This window comes from Chelonoidis abingdonii, chromosome 11 (assembly GCF_003597395.2).
Source record: "Chelonoidis abingdonii isolate Lonesome George chromosome 11, CheloAbing_2.0, whole genome shotgun sequence".
NCBI lineage: Eukaryota > Metazoa > Chordata > Testudines > Testudinidae > Chelonoidis > Chelonoidis abingdonii.
The window spans coordinates 30,667,670-30,687,137 of NC_133779.1; the positions used below are offsets into that span (position 1 = coordinate 30,667,670).

At 56.5% G+C, this 19,468-nt stretch overlaps 1 protein-coding gene across 1 annotated transcript; it reads right to left on the bottom strand.

Annotated features, from left to right (window-relative positions):
- Positions 1 to 15,559: 15,559 nt before the first annotated feature.
- On the bottom strand, positions 15,560 to 19,254 carry LOC142047487 (uncharacterized; the record flags this gene model as incomplete). The annotated part of the gene is made up of 1 exon (XM_075070662.1): positions 15,560 to 19,254. A coding segment is annotated over one exon (1,755 nt), but the record flags the coding sequence as incomplete, so codon positions are not given.
- Positions 19,255 to 19,468: the final 214 nt, after the last annotated feature.

Sequence of the window (19,468 nt, forward strand, 5' to 3'; positions counted from 1 at the left end):
GCAGGGAGCCAGCACTGTGTTTAAAAAACACGGGACAGCCCTCAAGTGGCCCCCTGGGGGCAAGTCCCTTCCACCCACCCCTGCTGCCTAGGGGTGCTCTGCCTCCAGCTCGGGGCGCTGCAGAGACCACGGGGCCACAGGTGCTGCGACTCCTGGTCAGGATCTGCCTGCGTGCCAGGAGCTGAGCTGGAGGCTGCAGCGGCTGGTCTTTGCCTGCTGCGGGGCTGGGCAGTCTGGTGGGGACATTGGCAGAGACTGTGAGTGGGGAGGCTGCATCCTGGGAGCACTGACCCCCTGCCAGACAGACCCCCCCCGCCCTGGCCCCAGAGCACATAGCCCCAAGGCACATGGCTCCATCCACGCGCCCTGCCAGACAGAGCCCCCCTGCCCCAGCCCCAGGGCACACCCATGAGCCCTGCCAGACACAGCCCCCCACTGCCCCAGCCCCAGGGCACACCCATGAGCCCTGCCAGACAGAGGCCCTCTGCCCCGCCCCAGGACACCGCCCCACCCGACCCGCGCTGCCAGACAGGACCCTCTGCCAGCCCCAGGGCACAGCAGCCCCAGCCACGTGCCTCCAGACATGGCGCCCCACCCGCCCAGCGCCCAGGGCAACCACGCGGCCCACCCACACCGGCCTCCAGACAGACCCGCTCCCCATAGCCCCATGCTCCACCAGCCACAAGCCACTTTAGCCCTCCAGACAGGCGAGGCCCCCCACCCGCGCCCAGCCCCAGGGCCAGCCCACCCATGACGCCCGTCCAGACAGCAAGCCCCCCACTGCCGCCCAGGCCCAGGCACCACCCATGAGCCTGCCAGACACAGACCCCCCACTGCCCCGTTCCCAGGCCACCGCGGCCCCCACCCCCCTTGCCAGCCAGAGCCCCCCCCGACCCCCAGCGCCAGGCAGCGGCCGCCACCCCGTGCCCTTCCAGACAGACCCCCACCCGCCCCGCCCAGCACACGCCCCCCACGGTGCCTGCCCAGATCAGAGCTCCCCCACCCACCCCCCGCCCTGGCCCCAGGACACACAATTCTATCCATGCGCCCTCCCAGACAGAGCCTCCCCGGCCCCAGTCCCAGGACACATGGCTCTATCCACGTGCTCTGCCAGACAGAGCCCCCCCCCACCCCCCGGCCGCCCCAGCTCTTCAGGATCCAGGTCTGGACTGAGGGCACCAGCGGTGCTAGGAAATGCTGCCCACGCTCTGCCCACACCTCTGACTCAAGGACACTTGGGCTTCCCTGGGAACGTTCCCAGGCTCCGTTGCTGGCAGAATGTGCAGGGCTGGGACAGCCCTGGGAGGCTGCGTGGGCCCTCGCGCCCTCCCCATCTCGGTGCCATCTCCACCCATGTGCCTGCCCCTTTAAACCCAGGCTCCCCGATCGCCCAGCCCCATGCGCACTGAGCGCCCTGGCAGTGGGCGTGGGGGACCCACCCCAGCCGCTGCATGTGACTCTGATCTGGGTGTGTTTTTGCAGCTAGCGGGGGGTGGGGGCCCCTCTGCTGCCTGTGGGGGCTCCTAGGTTGGCTGGGAGGCTGGCGACTGGTGGGGAGGCAAGGCTGGCTTTGCATGCTGGGGGCAGTTGGCTCCAGAGCCATTTTCCCTGCCCCCCCAGGCTCAACTATTCTCCTGCACTGCTCTAATTGCCCGGGCCAGGCTGGTCCCTGGGGGCAGCTGCCTTGACTGCCTGGTAGTCACCATGGGGTAGCAGAGTCCCTGCCCCGCTGCTAGCTGGCAGGTTATTAGCACTGAGTGTCATGGCAGAGACCCAGGGGGCCCCCTGAGATCTGGGACCCACTGCCCTGGTGCTGCTCAGACCCCATGTGAGTGGCAGGCCCCGACCTAAAGAAACCAGATGGACACAGAGTGGAAGGGGAAACTGAGTCATTGGGTGGGTGGGGACTTGGCCAAGGCCACCCAGCAGGACAGTGGCAGGGCAGGGGTTAGTCTCCAGGTGTCCTGAGCCCCTGTGCAGAGGCCCCAGGCCGTGTGGGGCTGTTGCTGGGTGAGGGGCGCTGGGCGGGGGGCAGGGGGTGGCTTTCAGGAGTGTGACTGTTCTGTGAGCTGAGTCCGTGGGCCTGTCCTGCACGTCACCCACTGCACCGACAGGGGAATGACTGTGGGGGGCCTGGCCGGTCCCACCCCGGGCCTTGGCCTTGGGCAGCCCCAGCACTGCTGCCCTCCAAGCATTAGGGCTGGGGAGCCAGGTGCTGGGGTTGGTGGCTCTGGGACCACCGGGAGACGGGGGCAGTGGGGAGAGTGGGGGGTATTGGGAGCATATGAGGGATTGGCAGCTGCTGAGTCCACCCAGCCCCTGAGGAGCCCTGGTCTGGCCCCAGCCCCCACCCCCTGTGCTTGGGGCCAGAGCGGGGTGGGGCTCCCTCACCTGGCAGCGCAGGCTCTGGCCCCTCGAGGAAGAGACTCTGCAGGGACAAGGTGAAGGAGCCTATGGGGGGGGCGGGGGGGGCAGGCTGGTTCCTGCAGCTGGAAGGCACCAGCGTCACCCCCCCACCTTTTGCTGAGTGCGGCCAGGGCAGGGCCCTTCTGGCTGGAGGCAGGGTGGGTCTCAGTGAGGAGGATCCCACTGGGATTGGGGGTGGGGGATGTCAATGTCCCAGGAGCTGGTGGGTCCCAAAGGATGAGAATCCTCATTGTACCCCCCTCCCCCCGCGGTCAGCACAGAATCCCCATCACCCCCTGTCCTGGCCTTTAGCTGGGGAGCGGGGGGCAGGGGGGACAGCCTGAGCCAGGAGTGCAGGAGAGTCACTAGGTTACTGCACACACTGCTGTGCACACTCACCCCCTCACCCACACACTGCTGTGCACACTCACCCCATGCACTGCTGTGCACACTCACTCCTCACTATAAGGCACACACCCCCACACACCACTGTGCACACTCGCCCCTCACCCCCATGCACTGCTGTGCACACTCACCCCCATGCACTGCTGTGCACACTCACTCCTCACTACTGTGCACACTCACCCCCACACTGCTGTGCACACTCACCCCCGTGCACTGCTGTGCACACTCACTCCTCACCCCCTGTCACGGAGTCTGGGGGAGTCCGGCCCTGCACCCCTCTTCCTGGACCCCACAGTGACTTTTAGCCAGCCAGTAAAACAGAAGATTTATTGGACAACAGGAACACAGGTTACAGCAGAGCTTGCAGGCACAGTCAGGACCCCTCCATCAAGTCCTTCTGGGAATTCAGGGTGCTTGGATCCCAGCTGGGATACCCTGAATTCCGCCCTCACAGCCCCAAACCCAAACTGACCTGCCCCTCCTCCCGCCGGCTGGGTCCTTTGTCCCACTCCCTGGGCACAGGTGCTGACCCCCCTCCCCGCTGCCTGGCTCAGGTTACAGGCTTAAAGATCCTGTCCCTCACCTAAAGACATCCCCTGCTCTCCCATCCCCCACACAGACAGCCCCTACTCCATCACACCCCCACACTGCTGTGCACACTCACCCCTCACCCACTCACCCCAGACACACTCACTGTTGTGCACATTAACCCCTCGAGCTCCTCATACAAGGGTTCCAAGCCAGGCGTCTAGGCCATCGCCGCACAACCCAGCAGGAAGGGCTTTGCAGTCGGCTGGCGGTGTGTGATCTATTAACCATCTATAGCTCCTCTCGGCTTAATAAAGCTGCAGTTAGTTCACTAAGGCTTGGCTGACAGGGTGATATTTGGGTAAGAGCTGGGGGGAAGTGTCTGACCCTTTGCCGTGAGTAGAACCTCACATATGGTTAGGGCCCTACCAGATTTATGGCCATGAAAAACTTGTCCTGGACCGTGAAATCTGGCCTCCTCCATGAAATCTGGCCATTGTGTGCATTTGTTTTGGGGTGGGGGGGGGCACGGGGTTGACACCCATACTCTGTACTGCTGGTGGCGGCGCTGCCCTCAGAGCTGGGTGTCCGGCCAGCAGCTGCCGCTCTCCAGCCACCCAGCCGTGACGGGAGCGCAGAAGTAAAGGTGGCAATACCACGCCCATCCCCCGCACAATAGCCTTGACACCGCTTTTTGGGTTGGGACCCCCCCCCAATTTGAGACCCGCTGATTTACAAGCTTTACATGTTTATAATTTTAATGCATATTCATGATTTGTGACACCACTGGGGCATTTCAGGTTAAATATCAGAAACTGGGAAATTCAAGATTTTTAAAACGCTGCGACCGTGGAACTTACCAGAATGGCCCATGAATTGGGCAGGGCCCATACAGGGTGAATTGGGTTGTCAGTTATCTCGCACCGTGTTAGACCTATCTGGATGGCAGGCACAGGCTGGAAGGCCTGAGGAGGACGGTGTTTGGCTGCTGGTTAACCAGGATGGTGCTACAGACACTCTTTGCTACTGGCTCGGTGAAGCTAATTATAGCAGCAAGCGCCAGCTCTGGGGAGTGGCTGCTCCATTTCTTGCAGTCGGCCCTGAGTGTGGCCTGGCGCATCCCAGGCACCCGGTCACAATGATCAATAACAGCACAGAGCAGACCTGACCTACGTTCGCCATGGGTGTTTCTCGCTGCTTTTTGCGAGCTCAGCAACTCCGAGCTTGTCGTACAGAGATAAAGAAACATGGGATGGCCCCCCTCTCTCTCTCTCTCTCTCTCTCACACACACACATACACACACACATACACGTGTAACTTACATTTTTTTGGGTGGCTGGACTCCAAGTGCCTCCCGTGAGCCCAGGACTCCAGGATCTGGAGCTTTGAGCCAAAGGCTGAGTACCACGGGCCTGGTGACCAACTTGTGCTAAATTATGTGTGAGTGGGGGCAGGAATAGCAGGATGAGCGGGGCAGCAATGGGGAAGGGAACGACTGGTCAGGACTAAGCATCACTAAGATTGCTGTTGTGGTGATGACCCAAGGGCAGGCTGTGTGTGTGTGTGTGTGTGTGTGTGTGTGTGTGTGTGTGTGTGCGCGGCACCGGGGGCCTGGCTGCCATGTCCACAGAGCTATTTTCATTACTGATCTGGATGATGGGATGGATTGCACCCTCAGCAAGTCCGCAGATGACACTAAGCTGGGGGGAGAGGTAGATACACTGGAGGGTAGGGGGTAGGGTCCAGAGTGATCTAGACAAATTGGAGGATTGGGCCAAAAGAAATTGGACGAGATTCAACAAGGACAAGTGCACAGTCCTGCACTTAGGACGGAAGAATCCCATTCACTGCTACAGGCTGGCGACCGAGTGGCTAAGCAGCAGTTCTGCAGAAGAGGACCTGGGGATTACAGTGAATGAGAAGCTGGATATGAGTTGACAGTGTGCCCTTGTTACCAAGAAGGCTAATGGCATATTGGGCTGTATTAGTAGGAGCATTGCCAGCAGATCGAGGGACGTGATCTTCCCCTCAGTCCAGCTCCAGCCCCAGCACACCAAGCCACGCTTGGCGCACGCTCGTGGGGCGCTCTCCGTTGCCGAGGGCTGCCAGCGAGCTGCCGGTGACTCCCGCAGCATGCCTGCAGAGGGTCCGTCTGGCCCGCAACCTCTGTGGAGCATCCCGCAGCACACCTGTGACCACTGGAGCCGCTGAAACTGCGACGGCCAGAGGCGCTTCCCCCAGCGCCGTGATGCCGTGCTTGGGGCGGCAAAATGGCTAGAGCCGCCCTGATTGCCCTCTATTAGCACGGTGAACACATATCTGGAGTTTGTGTCCAGTTTTGCCCAACCGCAGAAAGATTGTGGACAAATTGGAGAGAGATCCCAGCGCGCAGGGCAACAAAACTGATCAAGGCCTAGCACCATGACTTACAAGGAGAGAGAGGCTGAGGGAACTGGGATTAGTTTACGTCTGCAGAAAGAGAAAAAAGTAGAGTGGGGGGATTCTCGATAGCAGCCTTGCAGCTACTGTAAGGGGGGCGTCCAAACAGAGGATGCGAGCTCGGCTGTTCTCGAGTGGTTGCAGATGACAGAACAAGGAGCAATGGTCTCAAGTTGCAGTGGGGGAGGTCTAGGTTGGATAGTAGGAAACACTATTTCACTAGGAGGGTGGTGTAGCCCTGGAATGGGTTCCCTAGGGAGGTGGTGGAATCTCCTTCCTTAGAGGTTTTTAAGGTCAGGCTTGGCAAAGTCCTGGCTGGGATGATTTAGTTGGGGTTGGTCCTGCTTTGAGCAGGGGGTTGGACTAGATACCTCCTGAGGTCTCTTCCAACCCTAATATTCTCTGATTCTGTGATTCTATTTTTAGCTGTACCAGCTGGATTAGAGCTTGCGTGGGCAGGTCTGCCCGAGCTGCCTGCCATGTAGCCGTGCCGTGGGGTAACAGGGGGCTGCGGTTCGGGAGTGAGGAGCATTGGCAGAGCTGCAGGGTGGAAGGGGGTGGGTTTGGATGTGGGTGTGTGCGAGGGCTGGTTTATACTGCAGCTGCCTGCACTGCACTGTGTCCGGCTGGCCCCAGCTCCTCACACATGTTCCAGCCCCTGAGTGCAGAGACAGGAGCCCCCAGGGCTTCCCAGCCCCTTGCGCTGCTCGCCCCATGCTGGGGGCTGGGACAGGCCTGCTCAGCCAGTGCCCCACTCCCGCCCTCAGAGCCTCAGAGAGGGAGGCTGGGGCTGGGAGAACTGAGGCCCCTGTCCATCATTAGCCCAATGGCCGAGACGCAGGCGACAGGTCCTGGGTTGTCACATGGTTCCGGGCTGTGCAAGAAACTGGAGATGCTGCGGGAAGGGACTGGGGCTAAGGGGCTACCCCACTGGCCTGCACAAAAGGAGCAAAATTGGGGTGTCTGAGATTGGGCCTGATGGGGGCCAAACCCCAAGGAGAGGCTGGTTAATTCCACGCCTTGCCTGGCTGGGGCGGAGGGATTTACCATCATGGCTGTGGTGGAAGGTTTGTGGCTGTGACACCAGACGCTGGTTCTCCAGCAGGGGCCTGGCCTGTCATCGCTGCCCCAGTGCAGACACTGGCAGGAGACACGTGTGATCCCGCTCTGCCTTCCTTTCCCTCCCATGCCCACCTTCCTCCTCTCGCTTGGCTTTGCCCCTGCTCCTGACACCGGCACAGCCCGGGGAGGCCCACGGAGAGGGTCCTGGCCAGCCTGGACTGCAGAGCTGAGCCAGGGTCCGGAGCAAGAGCTGCCGTGGCCGAGCTGGCAGGCCAGAGCTTCCGTCTGTGCCTGACCAGCCGCCCAAGAACCTGGCCGAAAGCCACAGACCCCGGCTTCACTCTCCCTTGTCTTCTCCCGCTTCCAGCTGCTTTGCCGCAAGCAGAATGTGATGCTCCTTCAGAACCAGCCCTTCCTCTGCACCAGGACGGACTGACCAAGAGACCGGGTCTGGATTCGGTTGTGGTAACCTCCCCACAGCCCAGTGTTAATGCTCGGGCCCCCGTTTCGGTTCTCTGCTTTTTGGGGGTTTCAGGCAATACCCTGCTAGGCTTTGTGGCAGTGTCTCTGCCTCGGTGCTGTGCTCTGGCTACCAACCCCGGGCCTTGCTGAGCACCGGTTAATGCTGGACGGCACATGGGGCGTGGGAACATCTCGGACTCTTTGGACCCCTTTATTGCAACTAATTAACGCAGCCGGGCCGAGGCAGCAGGGCAGTGCTGTGTCGCCAGGGACCCTAACTGGCTGGATCAGAGCAGGTTCAGGTGCTCGCTGGCTGCAGCTGACAGATGTGCAGGGCTCACAGGGTGAAGCCAGGACCACAACCCTGCCTGGACCAACATCTGCAGGGAGCAGCTGGGGTCTCATGCCATCACTCCCCCACAGCCCCATTGGCCTGGTCCCTGCAGTGCTGGCAGAACCCCCAGGCTGGGCCGTACCAGCCTGTCACCAAAGTGGGGCACTGGGGAGTGTCTGGGCGGCAGGGTATCTTGCTCATCTCGCCTGGCCTCACTGCTGCACGTGCACCCTGCAGGGCTGTGGCCATGGCATGGGGGAACCTCAGGCACCTGCTCACCATGCGGTCAGCATGGGGATCGCCTGGGGGCCATGACCTCCCAACCTATGTTTGAGCGCAGGGTGAGAAATAATCCTCTTTAAGAGGATCTCTGGCCAGCAGGGGACCCTTGTGCTGTGGGGTCTACGCACCCCAAATTCAGCCCAGAGGAGCAACTCATCGTGTCTGCGGCTGCCTGGCTCACACTGCAGGGGATCTTCCCGGGTTATTTACTAATCTGGTTTAAAGCTAAACAATCCGATCTTGGCTCCATACCCTGAGACCTGGTCAGTTGATTTCCTGGCCTGTGTGGAGGCTGGGGGGTTTCATGATGAGCTCTGGAGATGGGGTCCCCAGTGGGGAGCTGGGGGCTGTTCCTGCCCCCCAGCATTGCAGAGGCAGCAGTGTCACCAACTGAGACCAGCCCAGGCTGAAAAGACCGGAGTTACATCGCAGTGAGAACAGAAGGCAGGACACCTGGGTTCCTAGATGTGCTGCTGACTCATGTCAAATCACATCCCCTGGCACCCTGGTTCCAGAAAGCAGAGAAGCACAATGCTTAAAGCCCCACTGGTGTCCATGGGACTTAAACACACACCTCTGTGCATTCCCAAATCGAGACCTTTGTGCCTCAGTTTCCCAAATGGCAAACGGGAGTGATTATTTGACAAGAGGCAAAAATGCAAAACCCTCCACGACTGAGGATGCTCTGGCCAGGAGCAGGGTCCATCTCAGGGTCCCCACCATACTGATGAAGAAACTGAGGCCCAGAGTGTGGTCATCAATCCTTCTCACGCTAGTCTGAAAAGTGCTGTTCTCAATGGGATAATGCACAGGAACTAGGGAGTGGGACCCCCGGGGTGTCTCTGTGTGTCCCTGGCTAAAGCCACTGCCCCCGCTTGTGCCTCAGTTTCTCCAGCTACTAACCAAGGCTCACGCCATCAACCCACATCCCAGGGCTGGCAGGCTCCGGCCCGGCGGCCGGAATGAGACCCAGACACGGTGTAGAGTTGAAGCATAGCTTGTTTAATTTTTATACATTTTTTCTTATTTTTTTCCTTTCTTTCTGTTTTTTTTAAACTTTTTTTGTTTTGTTTTTGTTTAGTTTTTTTTTTTTTTGCATAGGGGGGAAAAAACCCATAGTCGCTTTCAGTAAGTCGTACGTAGGCAGGAGCATCTGCTAAACAATAATGACTGCATACAATGTTATAATCAAATATTGTGAGGCACCAGGGAAGCAACCAGCCGTGGGGGTGGGGCAGGGAATGGGGAGGGGCTCTACATGCAGGGGAGAGAGCCGGGGGGCCGACGGGTGGGGGGGTTGATTCGAGAGCTTTGCCAACAAGGCATTGGCTAAAGCTGCCCATGAGATCTACGCCCTGCGGCTTGGCCTTCCCTGGTGCCGTGGTATGTGTGTAATGTGGAGCCGCAAGCAAGAAGCAAGAAACAGAGTAACTATGAGTGTAATGTCCATCCCGTAGCAACGGAAAGGAAGGAACAACAGAGCTTCCGAAGGAAATCAAAACCAAAGAAAAAAAAACGAACGTTCCCCTCGGTCCTAGCGTATCTCCGAGAAATATCTTCTCCCTGGCGCTAGCCTCGCCGGCCTCGGCCTGGAGAAAGCCCAGTGGGAAAGGACGTGCCGCCCCCACCCCAGGAAACCCTGCCATGCACGGCCAGCGGCGGGGGGGTGCTAATCAGTTCTGGAGCCGGCTCGATGGCTTGGGATGGCGGCGTTTCGAGCCTGGCAACCTGTGGCAGGATTCGAACGCCGGCCAAGCCGTGCCTTGGGGACCTGAGCCAAGGCCTAGCTGTGGCCGTGGGTAGCTTCCCATTGGCTCCAGGAGGTGCTGGCTCAGATGCCAGGGGAAAGAAACCCCAGAATGTACCTGCCCCGCCACAATTTTCTCACTAAGGAAGCCCTGGATTTTTTTCCGGACAAAGTTCTTGAGGCTTCATGAAACAAAAAACCTTCGTCCCCTCTGCTAATGATCCGGCGGGGTGGGCGTAGCTAAAACACTGACCCCGCTCACCGCCTTGCCCCATCCCGACAGCATGGCAAAGGACGAAGCTGGGCTTTCCCTCGGACAGAGGCAGTGCTGAGTAGGAACCATCCAAGATGGTTGTATAAGCAATCCCCCCTCCCTCCGGCTGCCCGCCCGCCAAAATCCTGGGCAGGGCAGGGCAAAAAAAAAAGAGAAAAGACAAGAGAAGAGAAGGAAGCCGGCAGTAAGGAAGAGGCACTGCTTTGTCACAATTTTTGGTATTGGTGTATTTCAGATTCCTGCTGGCTGCTTCTCCTTCTCCTTCTCCTTCTTTTTTTTTTTTGGTTGTTGTGTGTGAAACTGGCTGTTGTCGTTGTTAGTAACGAGAAGAGGCGGGGCCCTGGGGCATGCAGGACCACCAGAGCCAATCGGCCCAGTTCTGAAGGAGTCGAGGGTTGACACACGGGGATGGGGGAAGGATCTTGTGATAACTTGGATGTTCCTGAGAGGAATTCCAGTCTTGTTAATCTACAAAGGTCTGGATTGGCCCAGTGAAGGGGACTTTAGTAAGTTCTCCTCCTACCCTGGGAGCCATCTCAGGGCAGGAGGGTTGGGGGAGAGACTAGGGGCGACGTCCCTCGCTGGGGTCCTTCGGCACAGCTCCCGTGCGGCCTCAATGGAGCCACAGGGATTTCCCGCCTGCGCTTGCACAGTTAGGCACATGCTTAGCTCAATGCACTCGGGGAGCTCAGTCACTTCAGTGAGCCCCCCCCGGCCCCGCTTCAACACAGCGCTGTCTGGAACATGGCCGGACTCCAGCTTGGGCTGCACTAGTTAGCTGTACAGGGGCGTCAGACTCCTCTGCAGCAGGATTGGGGCCTTTTGTCCGCTGAGGATCTGCCCCCCAGGCCCCAATACTTCAGCTAAATATGGGAGGAAGTGGCAGCCAAGCCCCGAGATCCACGTGCAAGCTGAAGAGACAACGCGTCACGATTTCCAACTCACATTACAACAAAACAAATGATACCCTCGTTTGTGATATAAGGGACCTTGCCTGCTCGGGAGCCCTGGGGCTGTGACGAAGGATCGTCTGCTCTTAGGGTCTATGCTCAGCACCCAGCCTCCTTCCCTACATGAAACAAACGACATTAAAACCGGAACAGCTGGACTATCATCTTCTCCAGAGAGGAGCAGGCGGGGTAGCTGTAGATACATTTGACCTTGTGCCGGGTCCCCAAGGCTCTGAGATCCAGCCCCTGTAGCACCATAGAGAGAGATATGTACATGGTTTTCTATTTATAGATCACGAGAACTTTTTGTGTTAGTTTTTTTAAAGTTGACAACAATAACAATGAAAAAAATCAAGAACCCTCTAGAGAAACTGTAGTGCATGAACGAACTCAGCAAGCACTGTGCCTTGCCCGGCTGTGCATGGAGGGCACCAGCGGATGGGGGCTGTCTCTGCTTGGTGAGGGTTGAGGGTATGGCTCAGAGGCTGGAGGGAAGCCGATCTCCCCGGCCTAGGGTGTGACTTGGGATTGTCGCTCAGTGGAAGTTGGGGATTGGGACAGTTCAGAACCGCGGGAGGAAGTCTGGACTGGGTCCATCGCAATCCCTGTCCGCCCTCCATGCCAGCGAAGGCTGCACAGGCTGCTCCCCAACCTGATTGTCTAGAGACTCTAGAAGAGCTAAAAGTTCCAGGCGTTTGTGTGGAGAAACAAGCCCCTTAGCTTGATGCCGATGGGATGTTTTCCTCTCCAGCCACCGCCTGTGCCCCTCCTCCCCCACGGGCCTGTCCTGCCAGTGCCTGGCAGCACCCCAAGATCCTTGCCTTGCCAAGATATTTCCAGAGATCGTTGTGAACGGCTATGTGTCTATTTCAACGGCTGAACTATGTGATTGTATCGATACAGCAGAGAAAGAAAAAAAATGAAACAACCAAACCCAACTTCCCATGCTAAGTGTCTACCGCGCGCAGTGATCTCTGCCCCCCAGCTCAGGCTGCTGCCTTGTTTGGAGTTAAAAAGTCACAGAGAAAAAAAAAAATAACAAACCCCAAACCAAACCAAACGAACCCTTCAAGGGTACAAAAGACAATGGAGATGGAGACTGTGATGGAATTTGCATATTCCCTTCAGACAAGGGGGTGGAGGCCAGGGGGCCGAATTCTCCCCTGGCGCACACCAGGGTAAATGAGGAGGTCGGTGGCGTTACACGCAGTGAGTGCAGGATTGCCCTGCTGGTCTCCAGCAAGGAGCCCCAGCTTCAGACGCAAACAGCCCCCAGAACCTGAACCGAAAATCTGGCTCCAACCAGGCCTGGGGATCTGGGTCTGAACTCTTGTGCCTGGTCTCTGGGCTGTCTGATCACACGGAGCTCTCCGGTTGCGTCTAGTCCATCCTGATCCCTTCTGCCTCGGTCTCCCCCTTGCTGGGCCCCTCCCCTGGCCCCTGGGCTGGGGTAACTAAGAAACGGCAAAGAAAAGTGTGGTGAGTGGAACAGTGCAAATTTTCCCAGGGGAGGAGGAGGGGGTGGTGTGTGCTTTCCTTTCACTGGTGGATGAGAAAGAACCCAATCAATTAGCCAGCCTGGTGCGGCCGTGCTGCTCAGCGCCCGTCTGGATTGGTTGGAACGTTTGGTAAGGTGCAATTTCTTCGTGGGGGAATTTTTTGTGGCTGTCTTTGAAACAAGCCGATAAAAACGACGTGCTACAGCTGGACAGCTCTGGGGTTGGGGTTGGTGGCCCTGAACCGGCCCAAAGATCTCGCCGGCCCAACAGCTGCCATCTGCAGAGCTGCCAGAATCTGCAGGCTGCAAATGGAAAAACTGAAGCCGATTTTTAGCCGGCAGAGAGCTGGTGTATTGCAGGTGGGCCAGAAAGCACGAGCGGTGCTGTGCACTCCCGCCATAGAGGGAGGCTGCTGTGTGCACCAAGCTTTCTCTGCCAGACTCCGTTTAGGGCTCAGCTTTATGAGCCATGCATAGGCCAAACCGCAGCTCAGCTCAGTGGGCGTTGTGCCTGCATGAGCAACTGGGCGTGATTGGAGGGTGACTCAGGCTGAGAGTCACCTGGTTAGGAGACACGTTCTCCTCTCCTATGCCTCATCCACCAAGAAAGCGTCCAGCACCCCCTGCCTCCACCCCTTCTTTTCCATGGTATGAACACAAAGCCAGTCGCTGTGTCAGGAGCTCTTGCACTAAGGGGGTTGGATTGTTGTGGGGGTTACTGCCCAGCCCGGTGCCCACAGAGGTGGTCGCAGCGGGCGTGCGGCCTGCAAACTTGGTCACTTGTCGGTTATGTTGCGGGTGATTTTTTTTGTGTGGTTTTTTTTTATCTGCTTTTCTTTTCTTTTTTGATTTTTTTTGTCTTTTTAAAATAAACGACAGCTACCCGCATTGCATTGTCCTTGCAGAAAACAATACTGCACATTGCATAAAAAGATCCCCACAAGGACTTTCCACGCATGCGTCCCATGCTTCAGATCCCTCGCTCTCCGGCCCGCGGCACGGAGAATGCAGCAATAAAAAAAAGACAAACCCATGAAAAGCTTTCTACGATTCTAGTCTTCCACTGTCCCAGTCGTTCTCCCAGCCCACCCCATCATCGAGCACGTTTGACACAAAAACCTTCCTCCTCAAACAAAGCCACATTTCGCTTCCGGGTCCGTTGGCTCTGGCTGATTGTTCACGTCGTGTGTGTGTGTGTGTGGAACCGGCAGATGGTGTGAGCAAGGGGCAGCAAAGCCTCCATCTTTCCACGGCATCTCTGGCTCGGAAGGGACGCCCATATTGCAGCGGCAGGGCAGTAGCGGCCTGCTGGCGCAGGAGATCATTCTCCTGGGATGAGATTCACCCCTGTGCAGAGGGCCAGCACACGGTGACTCAAGTTCCCCAACGCTTATGTCCCACTTAAGGGCTGATGTGGCACCTAAGTGGGCTGTAGGGCTGGTGCAAGACCTTAGCCCAGAGGGTTTTTAAAGCAGCGAGTCTTGCAGACGGCTCCGTCCACCTGTCCCCTCCTGTCCCTGATCTCACTTGCACTGGTGTAAAGCAGGCGTAACACAGCTGGAGAACCCGAGCAGTCAGTGAGACCCTCTGAGAACAGCAGAAATGGGCCTGGAGCTGTCATGTCCAGCTGGAGGGAGGGCGCTTCCGGCATCTCCCAGCATTGCCAGTGCTCTCCTTGTTTTCCTTTGCTCCCCCAGCTCCCGGAGGCAGAGGACTAGGGAGAGCCTCAGCTTGCCTTACAAATCAAAAGGAATGGCAATGCTGTGTGTGTCGGGTGTGTGTGTGTGTGTGCTGGTGTGTGACGTGTGGGATGGGCGCTGCTGGAACGGGAATCATTTGTTGTAGGGTTTTTACCAAAAAAAGTTACTTTCATTTTCTTCCTCCTGCCTTCTAAACCAGGCTGAGGCACTACGGAGCACCCACCGCTCACGAGAAGTGCCAGGGCCTGGGGAAGCCCAGACCGGACCGGACCGGAGAGGGCATGTGACACTCGGATCTCTCAACTGCCCCTGTGCTGACTCAGCCCCACGTGGCCTGGCCCTGAGCAGGCCCTGGCGAGTCTCCTCCAGAGAACTGATGTTTATACATTTAAACGCGGGTGATGTCTGGGGGGGCTCACCCAGGGAGTGTGAATCCTGCCCCCGCTGGGGAGGGGTCTCTTTGATCTGGGCTCAGTGGGGTGAGAGAGGCAAGTGGCGGCTCCACGGCCTGTGGGCTGCTCCTAGTTCCAGAAAACCCTGGGTCATCGCCGTCACAGGGGGGAGAGAGACTCTCCTGATGATGATGGCGTGGCCAGCGGTGGGCACTGTCCCAGCAGAGCCTGGAGAGGCAACGGCCTTTGGGTTCCTCTGGAACAGCCCGCCCAGCACTCACACCTTATGTCTCTGATCTGGATGCTCACACCCCTACCTCCCTCTTCCTCTTCACTGCTGCCTGCTCCAACCCACTGCGTCCCTGCCAGCTCAGCACGTCACAGACCCACCATCTCCCTGAAAACGCCCCTCCGCTCCCGTCACACTGTGAAGCATGCAGGGCGGGGGTCTCCCAAGAGCCTGGCCGTGTCCATCACTAGGGACTGCCCTGCTCACATCCTCTCCAGCCAGCGCCAATGACCCACCACCCCTGGGAGCCCGCGAGTCCAGCGTGCCTGCTGAGCGCTCCGGGTGTGCTGCAGGAGGCTCAGCACAGCAGGAGCCAGTGGATTCTCCTCTCCAGGAGGTAAATCAATGTGATTTAAAATAAAATCACCAGGAAGATAGAAACAATCCCCCAGCTGCCCTTGATTCTGAGGTCAGGGGGCCAAACCAGAGGGTGTGGACCTGGCCCTGGCTTCACAGCTCAGCTCTAGGATCCCAGTCCCCTTCCACCTTCAGAAGCATCTGCCCTTCTCAAAGGAAACACGGTGCTAATACCAATGACGAATCCCGCCCAGTACCACCACGCCAGAACGTATGTGTGTCTCCTTCCCACCCACCAAGAGCTTGCTGTGGAAGGAGGGAGATTCTGCCGCCGTGCTCATTAACTTTGGTCAATTAAAAAAGAAAAGGAAAAACTACACAAAATCCCACCTCCCCCGTCCCACGCCACAAAACCCAGGCAATCCCTCCCACTGCACTGCGGGGTTGGATCAGTCACTGAGCACCTCAGCTAACGGAGCTATCAATACAGACGAAACAGGTATTGCATATTTTTTTCATACAGGATGCACTTTGTATGAACAGCTGGAAGACGTATATGGGGGAAGCTGGTAATAAACGGGACAGCCTGGCAACTCAGTGTCCAACGCAAGAAAAAAGAAACCAAGTGCATGGCTAACGTCCGGAGAGCTACCGCCTAATTTGGCCTGGACAAGGAGGGAGGCTGGGCGAGAGGGGGCAAACGAGGGGGCATACCCGGGGCTCATTGCCAAGACAATCTTCCTGCTGGGAGCACTACAGACCAGAAGGTTATTCTTCACCCCTCGGCTCAGCTCCCCCCTTGGACCTGCCTTCATCAGCCAAATGGCTCCAGGCTGGGACTTTGTTTGTTTCACACTCCCCCTGCAAATTTCATTGGTTTCTGATTCTGAAACCCAGGAAGGTTCCCTGGTTATTTATTTCTGTGTCCTGTGTCTGCCAGTACGGAGGGGTCCAGATTTAATGCCTGATTACAAAACAAATGTACAGTCTGGGGGCAGACTCATCATCTCAGTTATGCTGGTGTGAAACTGGAGTAACTCCACTGAATGTGAACGGGGTCACAATGGTTTGAAACTGGAGTAACTCCATTGAATGTAAACGGGGTCACAACGGTGTGAAACTGGAGTAACTCCACTGAATGTAAACGGGATCACAACAGTGTGAAACTGGAGTTACTCCACTGAATGTGAACAGGGTCACAAGGGTGTGAAACTGGAGTAACCCCATTGAAGCCAATGGGGCTACAAAGGCCGCAAGTTAGGCATAAGCAGGATCAGAAGGGGCGCACCCTGGATTACGCCAGCGCAGCTGAACCTCAAGCCCAGCCCTACTCAACACCATCCCAACGTTTCTGAGCCACGTGGAGCCTTCCCCAGGACGTCAGAACCAACACACACTTCAAAACGAAAATCGACAAACAGCCCCCAATTGAACCCTGAAGGGTTTGACAAATGGCGAAAAGTCCCACCCCCCCCCACTTAATTTTACTACGAGAACCAGTGCATGCAGCTATTCCTGTGCAGTGATACCAGTACGGTTAATACTTAGTCTTAGAAGGCAAGGCACATCATGTGGTATCAAATTTCGTGCAAATTAGGAAACATGGATTTTTTAACTTTTTGTCTTTTATACATAATTTTTTGTAAGGGGGGGGAAGGTAGAGCCAGTTATACAGTCTGCCATGCACATTATCAACCAGTAGCCGATTGGTTGAGCTAGGTCACATGAGTTCCTGTTAAAGCACCATGCAGTTTATTTCTAATTTTTTTTTTGGATTTTTAATTTTTTTCCCCCTCCCCATCAATTGCTTTTTTTTGGACTTCCTGTGTCAGCCCCTCCCACAGAGGGGCACCAGACATGAGGTCCCTTCGCCCCCCCGCCAGATAAGGTCCCACCTTGGCGATGGACCTGGTATGCAAGGTTTGGCCCTCTCCATGGCCCGATGGTGAAACCAGCTCCTTGGAACCAGCCACTCTAGCCCCCAAAACCCAGCGCTGAGAAGAGGGTGCCTAATCCCCAGCCCTCCCCTGGACAATGCAGGTGTTGGGATCTCATCAGCCTCGCTTTGCCTTTGGCTGGTCTGTCAGGCAGCACAGACCCTGGGAGCTGGGAGCCCCCAGCTCTGGGAAGCAGGACATGTACCTGGGGTGGGCGCAAGGGCGCGTCCCTCTTCCTCTTTGTGTCTGACTCGCTGGCTGATTGAGAGTCACTTCCAAAGGCCCGAGCTCCTGCTGAGTGGGAGAAACCAGCATCTCTGTACCAGGTCTGCCAGAGGAGGGGGCGGAAGGGAAGCTGGCAGGGGGCACAAGGAGGGGGAAGAAATAGTGGGAGAGAACCCCCCAAAACTGTACAAAGCCATAGGGGGCAAAGAGTTTGATTCAAAGGAAAGTATCTCCGATTTTCACTGGAGCCAGTGCCTAGATGCTACTGGGGCTAGAGAGAGAGAGAGAGAGGGTGGGTGGGGATAGACAGATAGATAGATAGATAGATAGATAGGTTGTATGGGGATAGATAGATAGATGGATGGGGTAGGTGGGGATAGATAGATAGATAGATAGATACAGGGGGTGGATGGCGATAGATAGATAGATAGATGGGGTGGATGGGGATGGATAGATAGATAGATGGGTTGTATGGGGATAAATAGATAGATGGATGGGGTGGCTGGGGACAGATACATAGATAGAGGGGGTGGATGGGGATAGATAGATAGATGGATGGGGTGGATGGGGATAGATAGGTAGATAGATAGATAGAGGGGGTGGATGGCGATAGATAGATAGAGGGAGTGTATGGGGATAGATAGATAGATAGAGGGGGTGTATGGGGATAGATAGATAGATAGAGGGGATGTATGGGGATAGATAGATAGATGGATGGGGTGGGTGGGGATAGATAGATAGAGGGGGTGGATGGCGATAGATAGATAGAGGGGGTGGATGGGGATAGAAAGATAGAGGGGGTAGATGGGGATAGATAGATAGAGGAGGTGGATGGGGATAGATAGATAGACAGAGGGAGTGGGTGGGGATAGATGGATAGATAGATAGATAGAGGGGGTGGATGGGGATAGATAGATAGATAGATGGATGAGGTGGGTGGGGATAGATAGATAGATAGAGGGGTTGGACGGCAATAGATAGATAGATAGACAGAGGGGGTAGATGGGGATAGATAGACAGAGGGGATGGGTGGGGATAGATAGATAGATAGAGGGGGTGTATGGGGATAGATAGATAGATAGATGATAGACAGAGGGGGTGGGTGGGGATAGATAGAGGGAGTGGATGGCGATAGATAGGTAGATAGATAGAGGGGGTGTATTGGGATAGATAGATAGATAGATAGAGGGGATATATGGGGATAGATAGATAGAAGGGGTGGATGGCGATAGATGGATGGATGGGGTGGGTGGGGATAGATAGATAGATAGAGGGGGTTGGCGGGGATAGATAGATAGATGGATGGGGATAGATAGATAGATAGAGGGAGTGGATGGCGATAGATAGAGGGGGTTGACGGGGATAGATAGATGGATGGGGTGGATGGAGATAGATAGAGGGAGTGGATGGCGATAGAAAGATAGATAGAAGGGGCTGGCGGGGATAGATAGATAGATGGATGGGGTGGATGGGGATAGATAGAGGGAGTGGATGGCGATAGATAGATAGATAGATAGAGGGGGTTGGCGGGGATAGATAGATAGGTGGATGGGGATAGATAGATAGAGGGAGTGGATGGCGATAGATAGAGGGGGTTGGCGGGGATAGATAGATAGCTGGATGGGGATAGATAGAGGGAGTGGATGGTAATAGATAGATAGATAGATAGATAGATAGATAGATAGATAGATAGATAGATGATAGACAGAGGGGGTGGGTGGGGATAGATAGAGGGAGTGGATGGGGATAGATAGGTAGATAGATAGAGGGAGTGTATTGGGATAGATAGATAGAGGGGATATATGGGGATAGATAGATAGAGGGGGTGGATGGCGATAGATAGATAGAGGGGGTTGGTGGGGATAGATAGATAGATGGAAGGGTTGGATGGCGATAGATAGATGGATGGATGGGGTGGGTGGGGATAGATAGATAGAGGGGGTGGATGGGGATAGATAGATAGAGGGGGTTGGCGGGGATAGATAGATAGATGGATGGGGTGGATGGGGATAGATAGATAGATAGAGGGAGTGGATGGCGATAGATAGAGGGGGTTGGCGGGGATAGATAGATAGATGGATGGGGTGGATGGGGATAGATAGAGGGAGTGGATGGCAATAGATAGATAGAGGGGGTTGGCGGGGATAGATAGATGGGTGGATGGGGATAGATAGATAGAGGGGGTTGGCGGGGATAGATGGATGGGGTGGATGGGGATAGATAGATAGATAGAGGGAGTG